Consider the following 24,694-nt stretch of genomic DNA (forward strand, 5'->3'; position numbering starts at 1 on the left):
GGGCACGTCCGGAGAACGGGAGGCCGCGAGGGTGACCACTTGTACCCCCACCTGCGACTCCTTCTCAGACTAGAGTCCCCGAAGACTGACAGATGACTCCAAGACCAGCACTTCTGTTTCTAGTAAATCTGATACACAGTGTAAGAAACTCCTTATACTATTTTTGCAACTTCTCTTGAGATTACGTATATCAAAATTAAACGTCCTCCACTCCACAAAAAAAGATCAGGTATGCACACACCATCGCGCTAGAGAAAATTGAGAATAACTTTTGAGGAAGAGAAGAAATCTACAAATGCACACCAACCCCCAAAAGCAAGCTCACACAAACAAATTGGGACCTTTTACGTGAAGCATTTTGACAGCCTTTTAAAAGTAAAATTCAAGAATATCATGACTGGACAGCTGGCTTTCCTGCTGAGGCATTCTGTGCTTCTCCCATTTCTCTGTGTGGCCAGCAGAACAAAGGGCTCTTTACTTAATTTGCTGCCAAATTCTTAAAATTTTCATGACCTCAATTAGAATAAAGCAGCTGAATTCAGAATTTGCTTTCATTTTCTTAAAGAACACTGTAAGAACACACTTTTTCTTCCTTTAACTAAAAGGAAAGGGTAGTAACATCTACTGAGCCAATGCCATGTGCCCAAGCACTGTGCCACTCATCTCACCCATGTCACGACAGTTAACCCTCACAGCCACCCTGGGAGAAGCTTAGCCTCATTCTGAGGAGGACACAGGTTCATCTGGGCCAGGTAACCCGATGCAAACATCTCAAAGATTCCCCATTGCCCCTAACCTGGAAGACAGAGCTGCAGGCCTAATGAAACTCCTGAATAAACAAATTCTGCACGGCACTTGCTCGTCCTAATTCTTTTTTCTGGGGTTTAATCACAGAACATGGCTGAGGATGATTATACTAAGTTTACACTAAGTAAACATTTTACATTTTTATATATGCTCTGTTATTAACCTGAAGAGGTTTTCTGGATTATGTATTGGTTATGAGAGAAATTATGATTGGGGGCAGGGGGGCACGGCACGCTGCACAGCTTGTGGGATCTTTGTTCCCCAACCAGGGACTGAACCCAGGCCCTCGTCAGTGAAAGCATGGAGTCCTAACCACTGGATCACCCGGGAATTTCAGAAATTATGATTTAACAAGATTGCTCTTTTGGTTTCTGAAAATTAAATACTTAAAAGTAGCTTTCTGAGAAATGAGCAAATGGAGACTATTCCTATGTTTTAAATAATAAAAAGAGAACCATTCCATCAACTACAATTCTTTAAGTAGATTACTTATATAAATATTATTCAGGGAGGCACATGAAATTTTAGAAGCAATATTTGCCAACATTTAACACTCTTTACAAGTAGCATTAATTTGTTCCTTTTTAAATCTCACCCAACAAATCAGACAATATAAATGGGAAAAAACTAAAATTCACAAAGAGATTGATCAGCCTCATAACAAAAGGTCTCTTTAAATTTCAAATTCCCTTAATGATTTCAATTTTAAATATAAAATCGGATCTATTTTGATCTACATAGAAATGTTCAAAGACACATTTCTAGCACACAGCTATAGTCACAGCTACACTCAGCCAGGGTACGCCGTCCCTCGCTTTAATTCACCATACCAGGCTACTCCACACAGGTTCCAGCACAGGCGTGATGCAACCCCAGCCACTCCCCAGTCCAGACTCCCCAGTCAGGGCTCTGTGGCCCACCTCTAAACCCTCTCCACATACTCTGCAGCCAGTCAGTACCAACTGGGGTTGGCAAGCAAAATGAAACCTGATCAGCCCTCATCCTAGAAGCCGCCCCTAAAAACTCACTGGAAAGAGTAGACTACTCTCCCTAATCTAGAACTAAGAAACCTAGGAGGAAAAGGAGCAGTAAAAATAGCTATTGTAAATAAGGGTAAAAAGCACAGGATTTAGAAGCCTCGCTCTACCAGTCAGTAGCTGAGTGGCCCTGGGCTACTATCTGAGACTCAATTTACTTACCTATGAAATGGCAATAACAGATCTAACTCATAAGGATGCTGTGAATACATGCTAAACACCTGATAAACAGTAGCTACTACCTATTATGTGGCATAAAATCAGGGAATGTATTTCTAGAAGGGGCCTTAGGAGCATTCCAAAAAGAAAATGGACATTTATAAAGTACCTTCTACGTGTTAGAAGGGCCCCCAAGACAATAAATAGTAGACAAGCATCCAGCCACGGGTCTTCCTCAAACACAGCCACGTTGTTTTCACCTCATCACACCCTCCTGGTGACTGAGGGCCTCAACCTCCACGCCCCACACACAGGAGCTTCGGATTGGCCAACAAAGAACACATGAGGCCAAGACGGCTCCCAAAGGAAGTCAGGTACGACTCTGCGAGCTACAAACCCAGACCTGGTCAGGGACTGTGTGAGAACCGACACCAAGAAATACTTTTCATTACGTCCTTTTGAAAATGCTTCCCATGTCCGTAATGCATTAGCTCTAACAAAGAGGAACAATATAAAAAGACTAGAAATTCTCCTTCGATGATCAGTATGAATTAAAATCACTTTGAAGATAGTATAATTAATGAAAGGGCAGACTGAAAAACCTATAGTCTTAAGACACAGGCTCTTTCACCTTTCAAAAAACCCAATTTAATAAAATCCAAAGATAAATTATTGAATTACAGACAATGAAATATGGAAATGACAAAAGAGAAGACCTTATTGATTCACAATTGCCTCACAGGTAAAAGTTCACCTAAAGAAAACTAATTTAAGCTGTAATATATTTTCAATTTGTACATCAGAATAAGACTGATGTACAAGAAATTTCCGCTTCCCTAACAATCCTGTAGATACGTATTTTGACTGTGATCACCACCAGAGCACAATTTCTAGAACAGCACTATGTACTGCGATAGTCCTGTGTCCTGTCTGAAGACCAACTACTAGAACGAGGAGACCACTGAATGCAAAGAATAGTTTAGTTAATACATTCGATGCCAGTTTAGGTTAGAAAGAAGTCAAACTGACTCTCTGAAAAGTAAATTTCTCTAGAAAACCTTATAAATAGGATGTCTATTGTATTTCTGCACAAACAGAATGTGAAGAAGTCCTGGGCTCACAGCAAAATACAAGAATGTGAACTGACAACGAAATGCTTCTATTAAACAAGTAACTATAAACCTGAAATGCATAAATAATATTCTGCACAGGTACGATATACAAGTCAATCCTCCCATATGCTAAGCCCCTGTCAGACCCTCACCAGGGTGGCTGGTTCAGCTCCAAGCACACAACATAGCACAGCCCTGGGCATTAATGCCATGGTGCATGAAAGGAGAGAAGGACCAGCAGGGACAGAAATAAAAGGAAAAATGAGAGCATACTTAGCACTTACAAGAACTGTCTCCTTTTTGCACAATGGGTATGTTACAAATAGTTCCTACCCACCAAAAAAACACACCAAAAAACCCAGGCCTTTAGGGAAACACTGTTTGTTCTGGTTCAGAGAGATACAAACAAACGAGAGACATTTATCCTCTGATAAGGTGAAAGTTGCCAACGTGCTATTGGAGGAATTTTTGGAATAAATCCTAATATACAGAACATGTTGGTTAATTAACTTAATACTTAAGAATTAAAAAGGGAGCTAAAAAACCATTTCAAAGTTTGGCAGACAGCTATTTTCATGTAAAATTCCTCTGTTGTTTTCCTGTGTATTGTAAAATTATACAGCATGATTTTGGAATATGGTCTGATATAAAAACTATATTTTTTCCACAGGAGAAAAAAGCAAATTGAGGTAGATAAATTCTGCTGAAGTAGATAAATTCGTTAGTTGAAGGCTGCCTGTGGACAGCAGAGCTGTGCCCCGCACCTCCTAGTCTGCCGGAGCCCAGAGTGCCCAGGCCCGCACCGCACCACTGTGGCTGCCCAGGGAAATGGCCTATTCCCAAACCATCGCCCCATGGCCCACCCTCAGAAGTTTCTAACTCAAGTAAAAAAATGAGACACCGACAAATTATGATTAAAATATGGTCAAAAGCAAAAGGCCACACAGACACCGGAAACTGATGAACACTTGGGTCTTCACCTAAAGATAATAAATTCATACAATATTTAAGCAATCTGATATAATACAGGCCATCTACTTATCAACATTTTGAATCACCATGAACCGAGGTGAGAAACAACAGATTTGCTCTATCACAAATTTTCTTATGGCGTGTGAAAAACTTCACACCTTAGTCTACAAACCTAGAAACAAAGCAATTAAAACTCGACTAATTAAGCAGCAACAAGGAGCCGCCCTTAATCCAGCACAGCAAACAGCTCCCGCCCGTTCCTAGTGGTGCTGCTGTCCCTGGGTGAACTGAGGATTAGAAGTCCCTTTCTTTTTTTCCTGTAAATATTTTGTGGTTTTAAAAGGAATCATCTGTAGCTGGTTTGCTCTAAGAGCCTGTGTCTTACGGTTCTCCCCTTCTTCCCCAGTTTGTAACACAAATTGCACACAATGGGGAGCTGTGACAGAGAGCACGACAGTTACTCGGACCAAAGAGAGTCTGTTGCAGAATTAATATAATTAAAGCAAGAGACGAGTGCTACCTTCTCTAATAAATAAAGACTATACGGCAGAATCAAGGAAGCAAGTATTCTACAGACGCTGACGGGAGAATCTCCTGCAATGGGAATCTATCTGCAGCAACTCTGTTTAGTTTAAGTACTGAATTTATCCAAACTGCAATTACTGTGCTTTACTGAAAATGCTCTAAAATGGGCACTGTTATGAGGTGAAGAAAGAAATGAGGGGTGCCCCACTTCTGAAAGCACATGGTAGGATCACACATGATTTCACTTTAGAATACTGTCAATCCCTTTCTGCCTCAAATGGGGGCGGGATGGTGGGCAATTAGCTTCACCTGGAAGACGGGAAACAGTCTTTGAAACAACGCTGCTTAAAAGCAACACACACACTGCCCCCCCGCCCCCCGCTGCCATAGATGCTCCCTGAATCTAAAGCTACACACAACAAATTATGTGTTCTGTGGTAAAGGAAATTTTATTTTTAAAACAAACTGATGATGCTAGCATAAATTATCTATAAAAAGAAGCTAAAACTGAGAAACGTCTAATTTAGGAACTGTCACACTGGTTTTTCACTAAGACTCAAGAGACAACTGAAACATGGGTCCCAATTGGAAGCAGGATTTAAACGACAATTCTTACACCAGCTTCAAGTGGGGAGAGGCTGGTCCACATGATTCTAAGACAGGCAACTTTACTTCCCTTCCTTCAAAAATCCTCTCTGGGAGTTAGGACATACTAAGTGAAACATAGATTCCAAGAGGCACTGGTGACCTCGTCAACTTACCCCGCCTGACAACTTAATCACCCTGACCTTGGAGCTGACGTGCGGCCCGTCTCCGCCACCGCTGTTGGCCCGGTGCATGACAGTCCTTTTCGCGCCAGGCTTGGCCTCCGGGGGCCGGCCCTGGAGGGACGCGGCTCGAGCAGTCTGCGAGGGGGGTGGCGGTCCCTCCCCGTCTGCAGGCTTTACCTGCAGGACTTTGTGCTGAGCTGGACACTGAGGTATGGTTCTGGCCTGTCTCAAATGTTTCAGTGGTTTCATCTGCTGTCCTTGATACTGCGTGTTAGCACCAGATGGCACAAAATTGGATGTTTTGGGTGGAACATTTGAAACAGTGGCATCTTGGTTTTTCACGAGAAGTCTGTTTTTCACATGCGGTCTGACCTGTGCCCCCGGGAAGGGTAACAGTGGGTTACCATTGGTGGGCGACGGTGCCGACAGCTGCTCTTCCTGCCCAGCCAGGGCCGGTGGGGGGCAGAGCTGCTGCTGCTGCTGCGCCAGCCTCTCGAGCAGCTCCTTCTTCCTCGCGCCGGCCTGCTGCTGCCGCCGCAGCTCCTTCTGCTTCAGGATTTCTTCTCGGAGGCGCTTCTGTTCTTCTATCTTTAAGCGGTATAACCTCGTTTCTTCATCTTCATCAGGAAACTGAAGCAGAAAACACGCATGGTTTAGAGTACAAGGCTAGGTGACAGTTCCAGTCTGTTTCAGCAAACTTAAGAAAAGGCACTTTCTAAAAACCCTTTAATTCAGGATTGAAAGAAGCCGTTCAAAATCTGCTTATAGACTTTAAGTATAACTCCTTCCCCTGGGGAGGGAAAAAAAAATTACACAGCTAAAGCTAATTTGGAAAATCTTATCAGAATATTAAAAATGAAATAATGTAAATTTCCACTCATTTACAACTTTGAAACCAATTAAACTATTCATTTAAGATATCAAAATATGTTTGAAATGGAAACTGCAACAGTAGGGAGGCCTCGCTGTCACACAGGTTTTATCTGGCTCTCCTCTGACGAACCAACAAAAGGTGGGGTGTAAATGACCTGAAAGGGTCTGATTAGAACTATTGATTTTTCGTACAGAATTTTCAGCCTGATCTCAAACTCATTTGTCACAGAATAATTGCTTATAATGAACAGCATAAATCAATCTCTCTGACCTTGAACTCATGCACTCTCCTCAGAATCAAAATGCTGCCAACTGCAGTATTGGAATATTAATGGTATATAAGGAATGCCTTTAATATGCCAGTCCCAAACCATTCTGAAAGTCTATCAGAAGAATCTTTGTAAAAAGTCCAATAATTTTCTTAAAAAAAGCATCCAGGGGCTTCCCTCGTGGCGCAGTGGTTGAGAGTCTGCCTGCCGATGCAGGGGACACGGGCTCGTGCCCCGGTCCGGGAAGATCCCACATGCCGCGGAGCGGCTGGGCCTGTGAGCCATGGCCGCTGAGCCTGCACATCCGGAGCCTGTGCTCCGCAATGCGAGAGGCCGCAACAGTGAGAGGCCCACGTACCGCAAAAAAAAAAAAAAAAAAAAAAAAAAAAAGCATCCAAAGAGGAAAGTTTAGCATTTGTTTAAAATTGTAATAATTTTCTTTAAAAAAAAATCATAGATATCATCACTCACAGATCCTTTGCAAAAGAATATAATAGGATTTACTCTACCTAGAATTCAGCTGTTAGCAAATAAACCTTAGAAGTTAGGAATTATAAGACCACAATGTAGCTGAAGAGTTGGCTGGTGCCCCCAGAGCCCGTGCACTTGACCTACAAGACACAGAGCCAAGCCCCCTCATTGGGGCTTGCTTGTCATTTTAGCAGCAATCCTGATCAACTCAGTCACCTAATTTCAAAGTCTAGGACAGACCTGAAACAGAAAATCTTAAGTTGGCTGAGGGCTACACAGAGCTAGAAGTGACATTAAGGGGAAGACAGAAAAACAGAAGTTCAAAAAGTACAGGGGCCAGGGCATTCTGGGGAAATAATAACAGGTCCAGAGGACCCACTGTTTCAAATGCAAGAATAATTAACATTCACTAGGATTTGTCCCCATGTAATCAAAAAAGAGTTAAAGTATGTTCAAGAATATAGGTAGGAATACTTCTAAATAGATTTGTCCTTCATTATATCATTACCAACTGGGTGCATATAAGAAGATAAACCACACTTACCTAAGCAAAACAAACAGAAGGTTTTAAAAATAAAAAAAACACTTTACTCCTGGTCCCATTCTATGTGCACAGAAAATTAAAAGCAAACAAATTAAGACACGCACCACTTACACTATGGCCACCTGCAAGTTCCACTTCACGCACAAAGCATCCATTTTATCCTACAGAAGACTTCTTCAGAAGCCTGCTTACTAACTCAACTATTATGAAAGGGACAAACGTGGCTAGTGGTATGCCTAAAAAGTCACTTTTCTCTTTTTATTTAGCCACTGTTACTACAAAAGTATATGTGACTTCATTTTTGAGCCAAATCCATTTACACACATGAGTCAGGAGCTAGCTATATAAACTAAAAGCAGGATAAAATTTTTAGCAATGATTTCTTTTTATAAACTATCCCAATCCCGTCTGTAAATCTACATGATTTTTTCATATACTGATTTTAAAACCGAAATGTCACCCTTCTTCTAATAAGATGTTATTAAACGTTAACTCAGTATTTTCACTTTATACTTACATTTCTGACTTGGAAACATTACATTACAGCTGCTATAATAATTTATTAGAAGAAAATCTGACACACACACCCCCGCACTTTAATTGATTGAAAGGCAAAAAACAGTTAACGCTTGTTTTTATTATGATTAAGGGCTTATATTCTCATCTAAGGAAACTTTGTGCCATTATTTTATGAAGTTAATAGATATACTTACTTATTACATTATATATATTATTATTAACGTAACTTCCACGTACTGGTCTCTTGCCACGTCTCAGGCACATACACCCAATAGTTAAGGAAACTGAGGCTTGGAATAAGTGAAGGAACTGGCTCAGAGCCGCACTGCTAGCGACAGCGGACCATTCCAAGGGCGTGTTCTAACCTGTGCTACACTAGATGCCTATGCTTCATCAGAACCTACATTATACAGATACTGCCCAACTTTTGTATCTATAATTCCAGGGAACAGCCCGCAATGGAATCCTGACTTCAGGGAAGCATTAGACAAGCGCATTCACTTCTTTTACAGGAGACCAAGGGCCTCAAGGGGTTTGTCTCAGGCATAAATTTTACTGACGTAAAGAAATTTTTTTTAAAAATGTGAAAGTTTGTGACTAATACTGCATTAACACTGAACTGCCTCTAAGCAAAACATAATCAAGTGGCCAAAACTAAACAAAGGTACAAATAACATCTCAATTGGAAATCATGTAGAATACTGACTTGCATTTATTATTTATTCTTACAACATTTATACCTATTTAGAAATCAGCAATAATATACACAATTCAGAACAAAACACCCCTCCCCATCTTATTTAAAGGTCTAAACTGGTCCTACCTTCTAGAAGTTCACAGTGTAAAACCAGAAAAGCCACAGGAACATAAGAGTAAATGTAAGGGGTCAGCTAACTACGGCCCATGAGCCCATCCAGCCCAACGCTTGACTTTGTCATAAAGTGCTACCAGAACACAGCCATGCCCATTGATGTAAGACTGTCTATGTTTGCTTTTGTGATAGAACAGCAGAGTTGAGTAATTCTGAGAGACAATTTGGACTATAAAACCTAAAATATTTGTTATCTGGGCCCTTCAGAGAAACAGCTGGTTAAGATCCCTGATATACACAGATTCTGTAACACACAACTGTAACTGTATAAATACATGAATACAATCTGACATAGTACCAGTGAGAATGAAGGTGTATCTTATATGAATATGGCTGTTAGGTTAAAAGAAGGTGGGATGATTTTGTGAAGAACTCACTGGGTGAGAGTGAACTGAGATAAGAGGTACAGACCTTGATTATAAGGTCTCCCTGTTTGAAACCAAACATTATTTTTTAATTAGAAAAAGAAAAGTCCTACCTCTGGTTCTGTTTTTGCTTCCTCTTTAGGCCGGCCCACAGGGCTAACTGGCTTGACTTTCACATCAGCCTTCCCCTGCGCAGTCCTGGGCCCCACCCCGGGCCTCGTGGGCGGTGACGTGCTGATAATAGGCTTTACTTGAGCCCCGGCTGGTGCGGAGGAGCAGCGACTGTTACTCACTTCTATAACATGTGATGGTGCTATTGGTAATTCACGCAAATTACTGTTTCTTGGAGCAGTTGGCTGCATTTGCTGCATTGGTCGTTTGGTTACATTCTGAGAAGTTGTGTTCTATCATCACAAGAAGAAAGAAATTCTAATTACAACTGGAAACTTGGGAGAAGAAACATAAAAAGGCACATTAGACTGAAATATTTTTAAAAATCATTCTAACTGAATACGTGACTTCTCCTTTGGGGGGCAGACACCTTCCTGTTGGTAAACATTTTTTCCCTGCATAAATGCTTTCTGCTCTACATAGTAACATACCCTTACTGATAAGGACTGGGGCTGGGAAAGGTACCATACCTGCCTACAGACAGGCTCCTCTTTATGGATATTACACCAGGTGACTTACAGGATGGGGACAAACATTTTTAACAGAATCAGCAGTGCAACAAGGACTCCCGCACAAGGAGTCAGCTGGGTTAATGGCACCACCACTGTCAATGGGTCCCCTAAATTGAAGGCAGAACAAACAAAGAACGAAGCATTAAGTTAGTGCCCTAAGAAAAAGGAGAAAGATGCCCATCGCTCTCATCGGGGAGGAGACAGTCAGGTCACGTTCACCCTGAGGATCCTTAACAGAGACCCAACGCCTAGAGGAGTGTGGAGATCTGTGAGATGGCTGGGGGAGGACTGCATTCCACGGCTGCTCAGCTCAAGACTGGGGGTGTCGTCTGCCCCTGTTCTTACAAAAGGAAGCCCAGGTTACAAAGCACCCTCTTTCCAGATCTAGAAATCCTTTCTCACTTCTTACATCATTTTAGTCTCAATGTTACTTTAAGAAACAAAGAGGCGGGTATGAAAAAACTGAGATTAAAAGCAGCTAAGTGACATGCTTGAAGCTCAAGGTCAAAAGGACCAGTATTAAAGGGAAAACCCAACTATCTCACCTTTCAGCCTGGAACTCTAACCCTGAGCCTCTTTACACGGTTAGTTATTTAATGGAGGGTAGGAGAGTAACCGTGACTAGTCTTTGACTTTTAAAGCGACACACATCTCCCAGTCTCTTTCAATGCACGACAAGCCGCACATCTGCCGATGGTACTCGAGAGGTAACCTCACAGATCAACGCAGTCCATCCCCACGATTAACTATAAGCTCCATGAAGGCAGGAAATGTGTCTCTCTCGTTCACTGCTGTATTCCCAGGAACCAGAGTAGTGCCCAACAACAAAGGATGTTCAAGAAACTCCTCCTGAATTCATTTACTTGTGCATTCACTGCCCACGGAGACAGAGAGCCACTGGCAAAGGCAGAACGATTATCACCCAAAACTACTTTCTGAAGTTATGCATCAATTACTAAGGCCATCTCGCACTACAGGAGGATCTAGACACACAAGGCCCCGCGACATAAAAGGTGCCCCCGGAAGACAGCTGAGGAACTGGACACTTACATGCCTTAGCCCCTGGCGCTGGGGGCACTGCGTCCGACTGCTGCTTGGCTGAGGCGGCCCCGTCTGCATGTGAGGCCTGAACTGGGGCTGAGCCGCGGGCATCAGGGGCGGGGGAGGAACAGAGAGGTGGTGGTGCTGGTGCGGGTGCGGGTGCGGCGGCGGCGGAGGCGGCGGCTGGTGCTGCGAAGGTGGCTGGAGCGGGGGCGGGAGCGGGGGCTGCTGCTGGGGCTGCGGGGGAGGGGGCAGAGGAGGGTGCAGGGGCCCCTTCCAAGCCAACAAGAGAGAAGCAACAGTTTATCATGTACGTACTGCTCGTGTTCCAATTCAGCCATTTCCTTAAAAACCCCAACACCAGAAAGAAGCTTCAAGTGGCACTAAAATTTCATTTTAGATTTGTTGATGAAGCTGATGCTATCTTAAATGCAGTGATAAGCCAAAAGCTACTACCCTGCATTTTATATTTGCCCTAAATCCTTTAGATCTTGAAATTCCAGGAATTTATCCTAAGGAAATAACTAAGGATGCGAGCAAACACAACCTCAAGGATGTTTCCTGCAGCACTGTTTCCAATACCCAAGGACTGAAACCAATAAACATGGCCAGAAATAGTGACAGCCGTAAAATGTCAACTTGTGCAGTGTTTTCAAATGCCGTGGTGAAAGAGAACTCATCACCATGAGAAGATGGTAATAACATGTTAACTGGGAAAAGAAAGCATCATGATGAGGATGCAAGCACTAAAGAGACTGAAAGACATGTGCACCCAAATGTTAGTGGTAACTGTCTCTAGATGGTGGGATGACTTCATTTCCTTTTCAAATTCCTGTCTATACTTATTTCTGCAATGCAGTGATTATATATATCACATTATATTGTATTATGTATATATATTTATACACACACACACACACACACACATTTATATATATTTTGGTTGTGCAGAGCAGCTTGTGCGATCTTAGTTCCCCGACCAGGGGTTGAACCCGCACCCTCGGCAGTGAAATCACAGAGTCCCAATTACTGGACCTCCAGGAAATTCCCAAATTATACTTTTTTAATAAAAAAAAAAAACATTTTCTCCTACTGTAACACCTTATATAATAACCATTTTCCTGTTCCTACTTTACGTACATATTCCGTGTGTTTCTAAATAATCGGTTCAAGCCCATCATCATTACATACCTTAGCAGGAAGCTTAAGACACAAGGAAAACATACTGGGTAAGAGAGGTGTCAGACTCAAGGCAGCTGATGAAACATAAAACACCAGCAGAGGGCACTCAAATCTCTCAAATAATGAGGGAGCAGCAACCCTTTTCTTCCCCCACTACTTATTGCAGAAACATAATTTGACAAAGAACCTTATTTCCTGTTAACCTTTTAAGAATCTTGCAATGATAAGCAAAGGTATTATCAAAACATGCCCTAATTTCATTAGCAATGTATAGTATATCCTTTACAAAATCTTACTACTGAGTTTTTTCATTTCCCAAAAGATGACAATCACTTTCTCCATTTCTCCTGCGATTAAGGAGATAAGCAATATTGTTAAGGAAGTTGTCTTTAATAAAGAGCACATTTAAGTTGAAGGCCCTCGTTCTTTAAATAATCGCCACATCTTGGCAGACTAGAATAAAAAGGTGAAAGGTTTTAACTTGAATTCTGAAACACAAAACCAGCCCCTGACGCCTACCTGAAGGTTAGGCTGTGTGTGGGCGGGCAGGAAGGGCTGTCCAGGGCCGGGCAGGAAGGGCTGTCGAGGAGGGATGAACGGCCGTGCTGCTGCGGACCCTGGCTGGCTGAAGTGCAGAATCCCCACCGGCCCTGGCGGCTGGAGGGCTGGCCTCACGGGCCTCTCTCTGGGGAACACAGGCTGCTGTCCTTGCTGATTAAACGCTGGTCCAGGCTGGGTGAATGGTAAGGGGCTGGGAGTGGGCACAGGGTGACCACTGCTAAGAAGCGTGGGAGGAGGTGGCGGGGGAGGGGGACTTCGCTGTTCCAGAAAGAGATGGCTCGGGAACCTTGGTTCACCTGAAACGGAAGGGCGTTGCAACGTTACTGCCCTCTGGTCACACAGAACACACACTTCACAGAAATCAGTTTTATGTACTGTCTTACTATGGACGAAAATTACAAGAGGTTGGGTGTGAATGTCTGAAAAGAATTCTACATTTCGCCTCTTATTTCTAGACTGCTTCATTAGTCATTTTCTATAGATGATTTCCTCCTTTGTATGAAATTTTCACATTTCAGATACCAATAATGTCCAATTTTAGCATCTGAAATGACAGGCAGAAGGGCTATGGGACAAAAATGTGACACTCTTATTAACAAAATCTCCTATTGGGAGCTAAATACCGTTTAAAACATAAGCATGTTCAGGCACGTCGCCCCACGCGGCTTTGCTCTGTTACTCTGCGCCATCCTTTACCTCCTAAGAAGAAAGGGTCTCGCTCCTGGGGAGGCGGCGGGGCCCTCCACTGGTCCTGAAGAGGAAGCCGCGGGGGCTGGCTGAAGCTGTTGGGAACAGGTCCAGGTGTGTGCTGTGGGAACTCTGGAGGGCCCTGAAGCACAGCAGGAAAACAGGGTGGAAGGCAGGAAAATGAACGGTAGTTTTCAGAAAGGTGTACATGTTTTAAGTTTTCCTCTGCAAACGTCAAGGAACTTATCTCCTGAAGCCGCCACCCCTGTATATACACACACACACATATATATATATAACCTCATGTTACAAAATAGGTGATTCTGCCATAGTGAAACAGTCAAATGTCAAAATGCAGCATCTAAAAATTAATTCAATGTTTTAACAGCACTACAAAACCAGAAGAATATTAGTTTTAAGCTTACTGAAATCCATGCAATTACTGAGCTTCCTGTCCACTAATCCAAGAGACTAAATGTCTACTTTCAGTGTTCCTGACACTCTTCTCAAACATGCTATTCTTTGCTACCTTTTTCACACAACCATAAGCCACAGCTATGAAGTTGCTTTATTTCAACAGAAGAAAAAGAAACTGAATGTGTACCATAACAAAAATCAGCAATCGCTGACGAAACAGGAAAATGTGAAATGTTTAAGAAACCACATTGCTACAAAAGAAATAATACAGATTCCATTGGCTAAAAATTCTGAACTCTTAAAACAGATTACCGTTTTTCCATAACTGCAGGTTACCAGTAGAACTCTACAAAGACAAATTACTTCACTTTTTAGCCAATATTTTATAGTAACTTTAAATGGAGTATAATCTATAAAAATTTTGAATCACTACGTTGTACACCTGAAACTAATATTGTAAATCAACTATACCTCAATTTTGAAAAATTACTTCATTTTTCAGTTGGCCTTTCAAGCATTTATGGAGATTCTTTTAAAACACCACATTTACTTAAGAAAGCCTCACAACTTTTTTTCACTTCTTTATCCAGAAATTCATTGATTATACATACTGTATCATCAAAATAATATTCATTTAATAAACCTCATTCTTTGAAGTATTTCTCAACTTTCAAAAACCACACTTCCTTCTCATAAACTTAAAATTCTAATGACTTTTCTGTCATTTTATTACGAATTAGCTGTTCTTTCTAAATGTGACATCATATTATAACACTGAAAATGCTTCTGCAAATTACATTTGCCTTCCTTCTCTCTTTAAAGGTCTGCTCTATCCACAGTGTTGTAAGAATAATGCAAAATGAACACAATAAACACCACAAACCCATATGACCACTGGCTATATAACATTAACGAAATTAGATTTACACACAAATGTTACATCTTCATAAAAACACATGGTACTGAAACATATGGATCAGAAAGTTGCAAAGCTTAAATTCTTGTAGTCTGTGTCTACCAGTTTAGGTGAAATCAAGGGTATTTTCACCCCACCAGTGTTTGACATCTGACATTAGGGAACATCACTTCTCACTCTAGATAAAGGCATCAATTAAGATACAACTGAAGCAAACAACATCAGAGAACTGTTGGATTTATAACTGAGAATACATACTGTACACACTCACACTAAACCAAAAGCTTTTGACCCCTAACAAATGCATACATTTTATCGCGATGTTTATTTGAGACTTTACTAATATGATGCTTTGATATGGATATTCTTCAATATTTACTACTTTTTACTATGGTAATAATACGCTCGAAAAACACATTTCTAACAGCATCGGCTATCCGACATTGGTACTGATCACATCTGCACTAGGAGTTTCGATGGACTTGCCTTCTGTCTTTCACTGCCGAGTTCTTTCCTCGTTTTGAAACTACTCTTATTTTTATGTGAAGCCGATGAAACACGTGGTGTGCATCTGCATGGATATTTTGCCAGGTAACTTAAAAAGAACATTTATTAATGAAGTATTTCTTTATAAAATATAGCATTAGTATCCTGTGTATAGTTTTACAGGCCTTTTCCCTCATGTATACACATATTTCAAAACTTTCTGGATGATAACAAATTAGCCATCAAGGTTCAGTCATTTTTTTTGTTGTTGGCTGTGCCACGTGGGATCTTAGTTCCCTGACCAGGGATCGAACCCGTGCCCCCTGCAGTGGAAGCATGGATTCTCAACCACTGGACTGCCGGAGAAGTCCCCAGTCTTTTTTTTTAATGTTTAAACCATTTTTCGTGGAGTGGCCCAGAAAATAAAATTGAAAATTGTCTGCCCTCTGGGTTGTGGCAAGGTTTGACTGGTCACGCTGCCTCCAATCCATGCAATTTGACTACATAAATTAGCAATGTTCACCTAAGTAAAACCTGGTTTCAGCTATACGGCTTGTTTCCTTAAACTAATTTGATGTATACCTGACTGTCCCTCTTCTGGAGGGGGGAACACCAAGAAGGAGTTTCAAATAGATAAATACAGAAGGGACAGATAAGATTCATTAATATCACCACAGCCTAAAACAAGCTATGGGATGTAAAAGGTAAAAGAAATCACTGAAATTTAATATCTTTTAAAAATGAAATATATGTATTTTTCATGAGGCTTTAGCTTACAAATAGTAAAATATTAACACCTACTTGAAGACAGAAAACATTTTCAGCCTTTAAAGTGTATTAAGAAACGATAGCTCTCTTCAAATACCTGAGCTGCGATCACTTACAAGCAGGTGTATGTTAGCCTGCATCAGGTCACTAGGGCAGGGTTTGCCTGGATACGGGTTTGGTGGGGTAGATCCCAGCCAGGGAGCGAACGGCACCACGAAGCCTCAGAAAAGCCCCTTGGGTATGGAACTGCCCCACAGCAGGGGGTCTGCTGCACCAGGAAAGGACTTCAGGCCCGTCCGTGTTCTGAGAATCAGGTGGCAAGCTGAAAGACCGAGTTGTGAACCTGGGCCACCGCTGGAGCAACCAGCAACCTGCAGGTCCGTCTGCTGAGCTGGGCACGGGGTGGCATCAGGACGGCGCCAGGCAGGACAGGGAGACCTGGGGGATGATGGCTTGGCGAAATGCAGGGGCTGGGACTCAGTGGGTGCTTACTTGGTGTAGTCACCTGGATTCAGTGTCAATTCTCTTGCTTCTCTGGCTGGTCTGACAGCCCTGGGGGAGCTTGGTGAGAGACTTGGGACCCGCGTAAGAACCCAGGCCGAAGCCTGAACCAAGGCTCAGGTCTGGGCACCGTCAACCAGAGCGGGAGATGATCCTTTCTACTCACAAGGATTCTCAGCCTGTGTGTGTGCAAGCCCATGCTCCTGACACACTTCCACCGCACAGCAGATAACGACGGCAGCAACTGGCACGTAATTCACACAAGTAACCTTGTGAAGCCAGCGTGAGCATCTGCTTCACAGTAAGAAATAATGAGGACCCAGGCGTGACGGCAGCAGCTTCCCCCACCTGTGGCTCATGCACTGCCCGCCAGGCCCTGTGCAGAGCCCCTGACCACCTGAGCTCATGAACGCACAGCACAGTGACATCGGGGGGGGGGGGGCGGTGTCTTACTTCACAGCCAAGGAAATCGAAACTTAGGCCATTAAATAATGTGTCCAAGGTGACACCATTCTTTGTTTTTTAATCACAGATTTCAATACCCAAGAAAAACAAGTTAAAATGAGGTAGGGGAAATTTCATCCCATATGGTATAAACCTTGTCAAAATGACTAAATCTGGTTGGGCTTCCCTGGTGGTGCAGTGGTTGAGAGTCCGCCTGCCGATGCAGAGGACGCGGGTTCGTGCCCCAGTCCGGGAAGATCCCACATGCCGCGGAGCGGCTGGGCCCGTGAGCCATGGCCGCTGAGCCTGCGCATCCGGAGCCTGTGCTCCGCAACGGGAGAGGCCGCAACAGTGAGAGGCCCGCATACCGCAAAAAAAAAAAAAGACTAAATTTGGGGATTTTAAAAACCATACTTTCCCCTGACTTAGATATGAACATGATCATCTAGAACGTGAATTCTGGAAACCATCACATCCCACACAAACTTCCATATACTACTGATTTCTTCAGGAAATGTTCACTCTATACTTCTGTTTCAGCCAAAACGTGAGCCCTCTCGTAAGCCCGCATTATACAAACTTCATTTTCTCCTGTCCCTCCTTCACTCTCTCACCGACCCGTCCGTCCTGCAGCCACACTGTTTCAGGAGACCCTGCATGCACGTGGGCCCCAGCGCCCCGCTTCTCTACGGGATGCTGAGTACTGCTGGGTGATACTCTCCGTATGCTGAATCAGACTCACTCTAAGTTTCTATTTACTCTTTTTTAAAAAATATTTATTTATGTATGTATTTATTTTTGGATGTGTTGGGTCTTCGTTGCTGCGCGCTGGCTTTCTCTGGGGGCTACGCTCTTCGTTGCGCTGCGCGGGCTTCTCATTGCAGTGGCTTCTCCTGTTGCAGAGCAGAGGCTCTAGGCTCGCAGGCTTCAGCAGTTGTGGCGCACGGGCCCTAGAGCGCAGGCTCAGTAGTTGTGGCACACAGGCTTAGCTGCTCCGCGGCATGTGGGATCTTCCCGGACCAGGGCTCGAACCCGTGTCCCCTGTGTTGGCAGGCAGATTCTTAACCACTGCGCCACCAGGGAAGCCGAGTTTCTATTTACTCTTAATGGGCCCAGCAAGGTCCCTCACAGTTTCCCCTCCTCCTGGTCAGCCCTCCCACTGCCCAGGACATTCTCCCTTCTCTGAGCATCTTCTAGTCCCTCAGCCTCCTGACCTGCCCTCTCTCACCCTCCTACCAGGTAAGATGCTTCCTACCCACCCCCCCGTCAGGAGTCCCCCTCCCCTCTCCCCCCGCCCCCCACCCCCGGGGCCAACAGTGCTCTCTGCGTTCTCGCTTCCTTTCTGTCCCCTCCACTTTCATTCAGCTACAACTACAGAGAATTTTCTGGCATGAATCATGTGTTTGTTGCTAATTTTTAGCAGCAGTCTATTTGTTAAAAATTTTAATTCTCATTCTATTACTGCATTTGGTCAGATTTTTCACTTAAAAGATAGGAACAGTATGCTGACTTATAACAGCAATTGAAATACACTACTCATTTGTTGACAAGCTTTCAATCTGAACTACAGTCAGCATACTTCAGGACTCATAAACTCATTAGCTGTATCAGTCACCACTATGCTAACAAGTTGACAAAAAAGGACAGACACGGGGAGAAAGGAAGACGGGAAGAGTAAAACGCATTTTCTGAGAAAGAGGGAAAGTCCTTTGGGGCTATTTCCACTTAGCCCTTCAGTACTGTGTTGTATGAATAGCTAGCAAGCAGCATCACTCATTGTGGGAACTTTTACTAACTTACGAACGTTTCGCCGATTCCCATAAGGGGTAAAGCAAAACTTAACCTCTGTTGTTCAGAACCACTGTGATCACAGGCCCCAGTCCAGCACTGCTCCTGCACCCCAGCTCGGCCCACTTCCACTTCCGTCCGGTGTGGGTCACTGCAGGACACATGGGGTTTTGCACAGTGTTGACATCGGCACTGCCAGTACCTAGAAGGCAGAACTCAGCCCCATAAGAATGACTCCAGAACTGCTCCTTCACTCAGCTTCATGGAAGCCAGGGAGTGACAGACTCTCTTTGTCTTACTTCCCTGACTCTGCTCACAATTGGAAGAAGCCTGGAAAAGCTTCCTGACTTTTCTGTCTTGACTAATAAACACAGCTTTCTTCATTATTTAACATGTGAAGCCCCGATATTTATTACCACTTTTCTTAGCAGGCTCGCATCATGCTGGGAAAGTACTCGGTTTCTTCTGAAATCTGTAGTTATTTGTAAATTCCATGAGTGCATTTTAGTGCCACAAGCCTCGCCCTCTGCTGATGAAGCTCTGACCGGCACTGGTCACGTGGCTGCTGCAACAGGGCTCTTTATAACCTTCTTTTCCTCCTTCCATTAGACAGTTAATTTCAAGTCCGCCCAAAGATAGGTTTTCTCATTACAGATAAGGCAAAATATAAGTGGAAAAGTAGACTGGCTTCCCTCCACTGTAAGTAGAAAGTCTGATAAATTTTGATTTTTACTTTGCCACAGGCTGAGATCAGGTAAAGTATTCGCCCCTTAGCCCCTTCATCCTTTTCTAAAAGGAAGTAGGGGGCTTCCCTGGTGGCACAGTGGTTAGGAATTCGCCTGCCAATGCAGGGGACACGGGTTCAAGCTCTGGTCCAGGAATATCCCACATGCTGCGGAGCAACTAAGCCCATGCGCCACAACTACTGGGCCTGCGCTCTAGAGCCTGCAAGCCACAACTACGGAGCCCACGAGCCACAACTACTGAGCTTGCACGCCTAGAACGCATGCTCCACAACAAGAGAAGCCACCGCAACAAGAAGCCCGTGCACGGCAACGAAGAGTAGCTCCCGCTCACTACAACTAGAGAAAGCCCGTGCACAGCAACAAAGACCCAACATAGCCAAAAATAAATTAATTTTTTTTAAAAGTTAAAAAAAAAAAGTCACTGAGTTACAAGAATAAACTCAAAGAGAGACTGATAATTTCAAGCTGCCTGAGAACTAGGTACATTACTTCTTGGGTCTCTAAGCACTTTCAGATTTCCTGGGAGATTATATTGAATATTCCTAGCTTCTAAAGACATTTTTTGGTATTAAACTGAAGATACATGGGGATCATAAATCTTGCCCCCTCTGGAATTTTAATATTACGATTTTCATCTCTTCCCCAAACCTTCTTCCCTTTTACTAATCATCCATGTGCTAACTGCATATACACAGGCATTCAAGTGTCAGCAATACTCAACAAAGCCCCGGAATTCTTTCTCCATCAGTAATATTTAACTAGAACTTTATTCCTACTTCCAAATGACCCTCTATTATATAATATATAGTATATTATATTGATATAATGATAATGTAGTTACAATTAATAAACACATCAGCTTCTGACAATTAACGTGTTTCCTTGTAAGGTGAAAGACAAATCAGCACAGGTCTCCTTCCTGTGCTCTCATTCTGAGTTCAAACCAGAAAGCCTTCACAGAACAGGTATTACCAAGTCCTAGTAATTTTACCTCCTAAATCTCCCTCAAGTCCACCCCCGCCTCTCTCTACCCTTCACCCACAGAGCCATGAGGGCCGAGACCACGACTGCTTCATTCACCAGTGCGCTTCCACGCTCGGCACACAGCTGGGCACAAAGACGCCCATAACACGTGAGGCATGGATGAACTGCCGTACTCCAATGTGAGGGGAGCCAGGCCCCACATCTAATGGAGAATGCCACAGCACGCCCAGCAACCGGCTGCCCAGGAAGCACACGGTCAGGCAGCGGCTGAAAGCCCCAGGAAGCAAGCAGAGGAGGGTGGACTGTGCTGCCCAGGGCACCAGCGACCAGCCCCAAGGCCACGAGCCGAGCGCACTCGGAGCACAGACAGGGCAGCAGCACCAGGGAGCAGGCAAGACCGACAGAGCCGGACTCTGCAACCTAATGACTGTAGGAGGGAATTTGCTGCAACTTGTCCTGTAATGACGTAATATAATTAGACAGGAAAGGTGACATGAACCTGGAGACTCTCATCCTCACCGTATGACCACGTCCCTAATTGTAGAGAAGAGGGCTGTTCCCTGAAGAATGAAACTGAAGTGGAGAGTGGGTAGGGTATACTTCCAGCACTGCTGTTAAGGAACACAGCCCAGGCCAGTGTCCCCACCTTGCCTGTAGATCCAACTGAAGAACAATGCACCTGTAACATGAATGAAGCCAATACGGCCTCATGACCAAGTTCCTGGCAGATGGCGTGTGAGCAGAAGTGATGTGGGCTGGTTCCAGGCCCGGTCACTGAAAGACAACCTCCCGTGAATAATCTTCCCTCTTTCCCCACCTGCCAGAGGGTGGAGAGAGAGGCCCCTGAGGGCCAGAGGAAGATGCCCAGAGGGTGATCTGAGCAAGAAATAGGCATCCCGGTGGCGCTGTGAAGTCAGTCCACTCTGGCTGATACTCCCACGCTGGACGCTCTGGGGCCATCGCCGAGTCTCCTTCACTGGGCCAGCACCACATGCCCCAGGTGCTGCAAATGCCGTCCTTCGCCAAGGACTGCCTGACATGGCCACGCACTCTGCCCTCTGCCCCAGGATGGACAACTTACGCCCCAAAGCCCTACCCTCTGGGGATCAGGCCAGGGCTGGGGACTTTCACCTGAAACCACACCTTACCCTGGGGGCTCCGCCTCCTTCCTGTCCTGCATCCCCTGCGCCCTTACCTAGTCCTGGGCACCCCAAATGCCCCTCCCGGGCCCTGCTGCTGCCCACCTAAGGCTCAACCCACACTGCTGCTGCTGCTGCCAATTCTGCAGAGAGCGCCTCTGCTATCTCCCTCAATCCTGCCAACAGCCCTACGAGGGAGCTATTGTGCTCACAGAAATCTTTTGAGCACTTAAATCACCTGCACAAAGCACAAGCTTAGAAAGCACAGGTCACCTATGGCCAGAGCAGGGAACTCGGACCCACCGTGCTATCTACTGCTTGCCGCGAACAGCAAACGGCAGGGACTTACTTTCACATCCCCTTATCTGTCTCAGTGTCTTGAGAGTGTGTGTGCGCTTGAGAGTTAAGAAAACCAGTTAAATACTAAATCCAGTCAAGTCAGACAGCCATGCACATTCCACTGGCCTGAATGGCTAATACAAATGAGCAGCTCTTATCTGATCAACCTGAGAGACTGATAAAGGAGGGAGGACCAGAGATGCTATCTACAGCTTAGAAAGAAATAGCTGACTCAAGCTGAGCAAACAAGGAAATTTCTGGCTTTGGAAGTTGGCTCAATAGAATAAGAATGGAAAAAGAGGGGTTTTGTGGGCTTAACCTTGAAACTAAGTGACACTAGCAAGGTGTGGGAACCTGGGACAGCCAGGTGGAAGGCAGCGGGTGCCAGCTAAGATCACGGCAGCTAACCCGCAGGCCCCCAAGAAGCTGAAAGCCACCCTGAGGTGTACAAATGAGGGAGGCCGACACTGGCAAAGAGACAGCTTTAATGATAAACGCAGCGTATCCAACGAGGAAGAAGCCCGTTTCCAAGAGGGCAAATGCCTACGTAAGAGGATTAGAAAGAAGAGGGCAGATAATACACGGTATTATTCCGAAAGAAAGACAATGGCTGATACATGAAATAAACCACAGTGACAACGGCTACTTCTCTGGCGATGTCAGACCATGCCGGACACTAGGGAGAAACCATCTGGGAAGATAAGCGGGCCCCTAGTTGCCTCCATTTGCCTCAATGGATAACAGAACTTGAGAGTCTTGAATATGTAAACAAACTGAAAAATTTTCCGCTTTAAGGTCCTAGAAGCCGCTTGCTGACTGCTGTCAGTATTGGCTTTATGAAGTAAACACTTAACAGATAGGAGGTATCATTAAGCTCACAGTACCATTTTTCCTCATTGTCTTCTGTTCTGTTTGGAACACAGATGTCACTTTCTTTTTCTCGATTTACACAACTTAAGTTCTGACCACAAGTTTTAGCCACATGGAAAAGGCTTCCCATTGCTTATCTAGTATAAGTTCTCACTTCTTCCTTAGTAACGGAAGGACAACACTGTGCCCAGCTAGAAGACCACCGACCCCAGCCTGGGACAAGGCGAGCTGGCACAGCTGGACAGGGGCTCCGGGAAGGCTCACTAGGGGCTGCCTGACCCTCCTCCTCTTTCAGCCTGAAACTTGGGTAGGGGAAAAAAACGGATCTCTGGTAACAACACAGAACTGCTGTACCACCCAGAAGAACTTTATTTTTATGCAAAGAATATGACACTCAGTTTGTTAACTCCCTGTTAACTGAGTTGTGCGTTACCTGCAGCCTCATTCACATCCTGACTGATAAACCAAGTTTCCTTCATAAATACAGTGCAAGAATCAGGCAGAAGCAGTAACCTTTCCTTTAAGGGATGAAGAAACTCAGGTTTACAGAGTTAAACAACTATCCAAAGTTACACTGACTTGTGGTCTATAAATGCTCTTTCTCCCCTCGCGCACTGCTTCCGCTGCGGCCAGCCTGTCCTCAGGTAATGCTGAATAAACGGCCGTTCCTGAGTCTGGCGTTCACTACCTAAATTCTCTTGATGCGATCATTCATGTAATAGCACCTGCCATTTCACAAGTAGAAAGGATAATAAATGACCAACTCGCTCTAGAAAATGAAGAACTATTTTAAGACTGTTAGTGAGCTGTAAATACCTCACTTAACAGAACTTTTAGGACTACCGTAATTCTGCCTTTTGAAAGAAAAAGCTAGCATAATCCTTTCAAATAACTGCTCTGTTTTGCTTTTTTTTGCTTTATCCCTTTAAAAGTCCAAGGTAAGAAATTATCATTCTCCCATATAATTCTTATACAAATTGTACTTTCTTTTTTGCATCTCTTGTTAATTATGTGATGTTATCTATGTTAATCCTATTCAGGAAGAACTGATAACTTCAGTTACAGAAAAAGAAAGATGAAAACTCTGCATAAGTTGCTTAGCACAAAGTTAATCGTATAATGCAAAGAATAAAGAGGCTCTAACAGCTATTATGTGACTTATCAGCTTCCCTGAAAGGGTCAGTTGGTATATTTTAATAAGACTAATTGAGTACCTTAACAATGTCGTTGAAACTTCATGAATCTTTCAATAAATTACAGCCTCCGCTACAACATGTTTTCGTTTATTAATCTCACTTAAAATGCAAAGAACTATATAAGAAACCAATAGACACTTGAGAATGCCTCTCAGTTAATTCTGATTAAATGATGGGTTAAGTGCAAAGAATCAAGACCACTAGTGACCCCCGACGTAATTAGAATTACAGCCCGTTGTCACAACGTTAATCCTCTTATTTCAGTATTTTCCATAGATTTTTTTCTTTCAGGTTATGCCTTGTTTAAATACCTACATTCATTTTCCTAGAAGGTACTTGTGTATTTGCAGACGCATTCTTAACATTCTGAAGCACCATATACCCAGCAGCAAGCGCTAGGTTTCACACTGGAGGTGGTGGGGGAGAGAGGAGGACACCACATGAACTTAAATACGCTAGGGTATTTAAGGTTACTGGTTCAAGCGGTGAAGCTAGAGCAGGCACTGCAAGTTATAACACTGTTACTTTAGTACAAAATACTGTTTCTGATGAACCTACTGAAGACTGTTTACACTTTTTCATAAATCAAACAACCTCTTATCCCTATACCTCGCCCCCCGCCACTCCCCTCCGGAAACAAGCTCACCCAACG

At 43.9% G+C, this 24,694-nt stretch overlaps 1 protein-coding gene across 9 annotated transcripts in view; it reads right to left on the reverse strand.

The window, feature by feature from the left end:
* Positions 1-24,694, reverse strand: part of RBM33 (RNA binding motif protein 33) — a 113,874-nt gene that overhangs the window by 23,833 nt on the left and 65,347 nt on the right. For 6 of the 9 annotated variants that reach the window (XM_030854330.2, XM_030854325.3, XM_030854324.3 and 3 more), the window contains 5 exons: positions 13,458-13,590; positions 12,720-13,057; positions 11,028-11,291; positions 9,408-9,698; positions 5,374-6,012 (listed from right to left, as the gene is read on the reverse strand). In XM_030854330.2, coding sequence (XP_030710190.1) covers positions 5,374-6,012; positions 9,408-9,698; positions 11,028-11,291; positions 12,720-13,057; positions 13,458-13,590 — 1,665 coding nt within the window. The remainder of the gene's footprint in view (positions 1-5,373; positions 6,013-9,407; positions 9,699-11,027; positions 11,292-12,719; positions 13,058-13,457; positions 13,591-24,694) is intronic. The other 3 variants (XR_009565217.2, XR_009565216.2, XM_060305045.2) reach the window with 2 other exon arrangements.

Source organism: Globicephala melas, chromosome 9 (genome assembly GCF_963455315.2).
Source record: "Globicephala melas chromosome 9, mGloMel1.2, whole genome shotgun sequence".
Lineage (NCBI taxonomy): Eukaryota > Metazoa > Chordata > Mammalia > Artiodactyla > Delphinidae > Globicephala > Globicephala melas.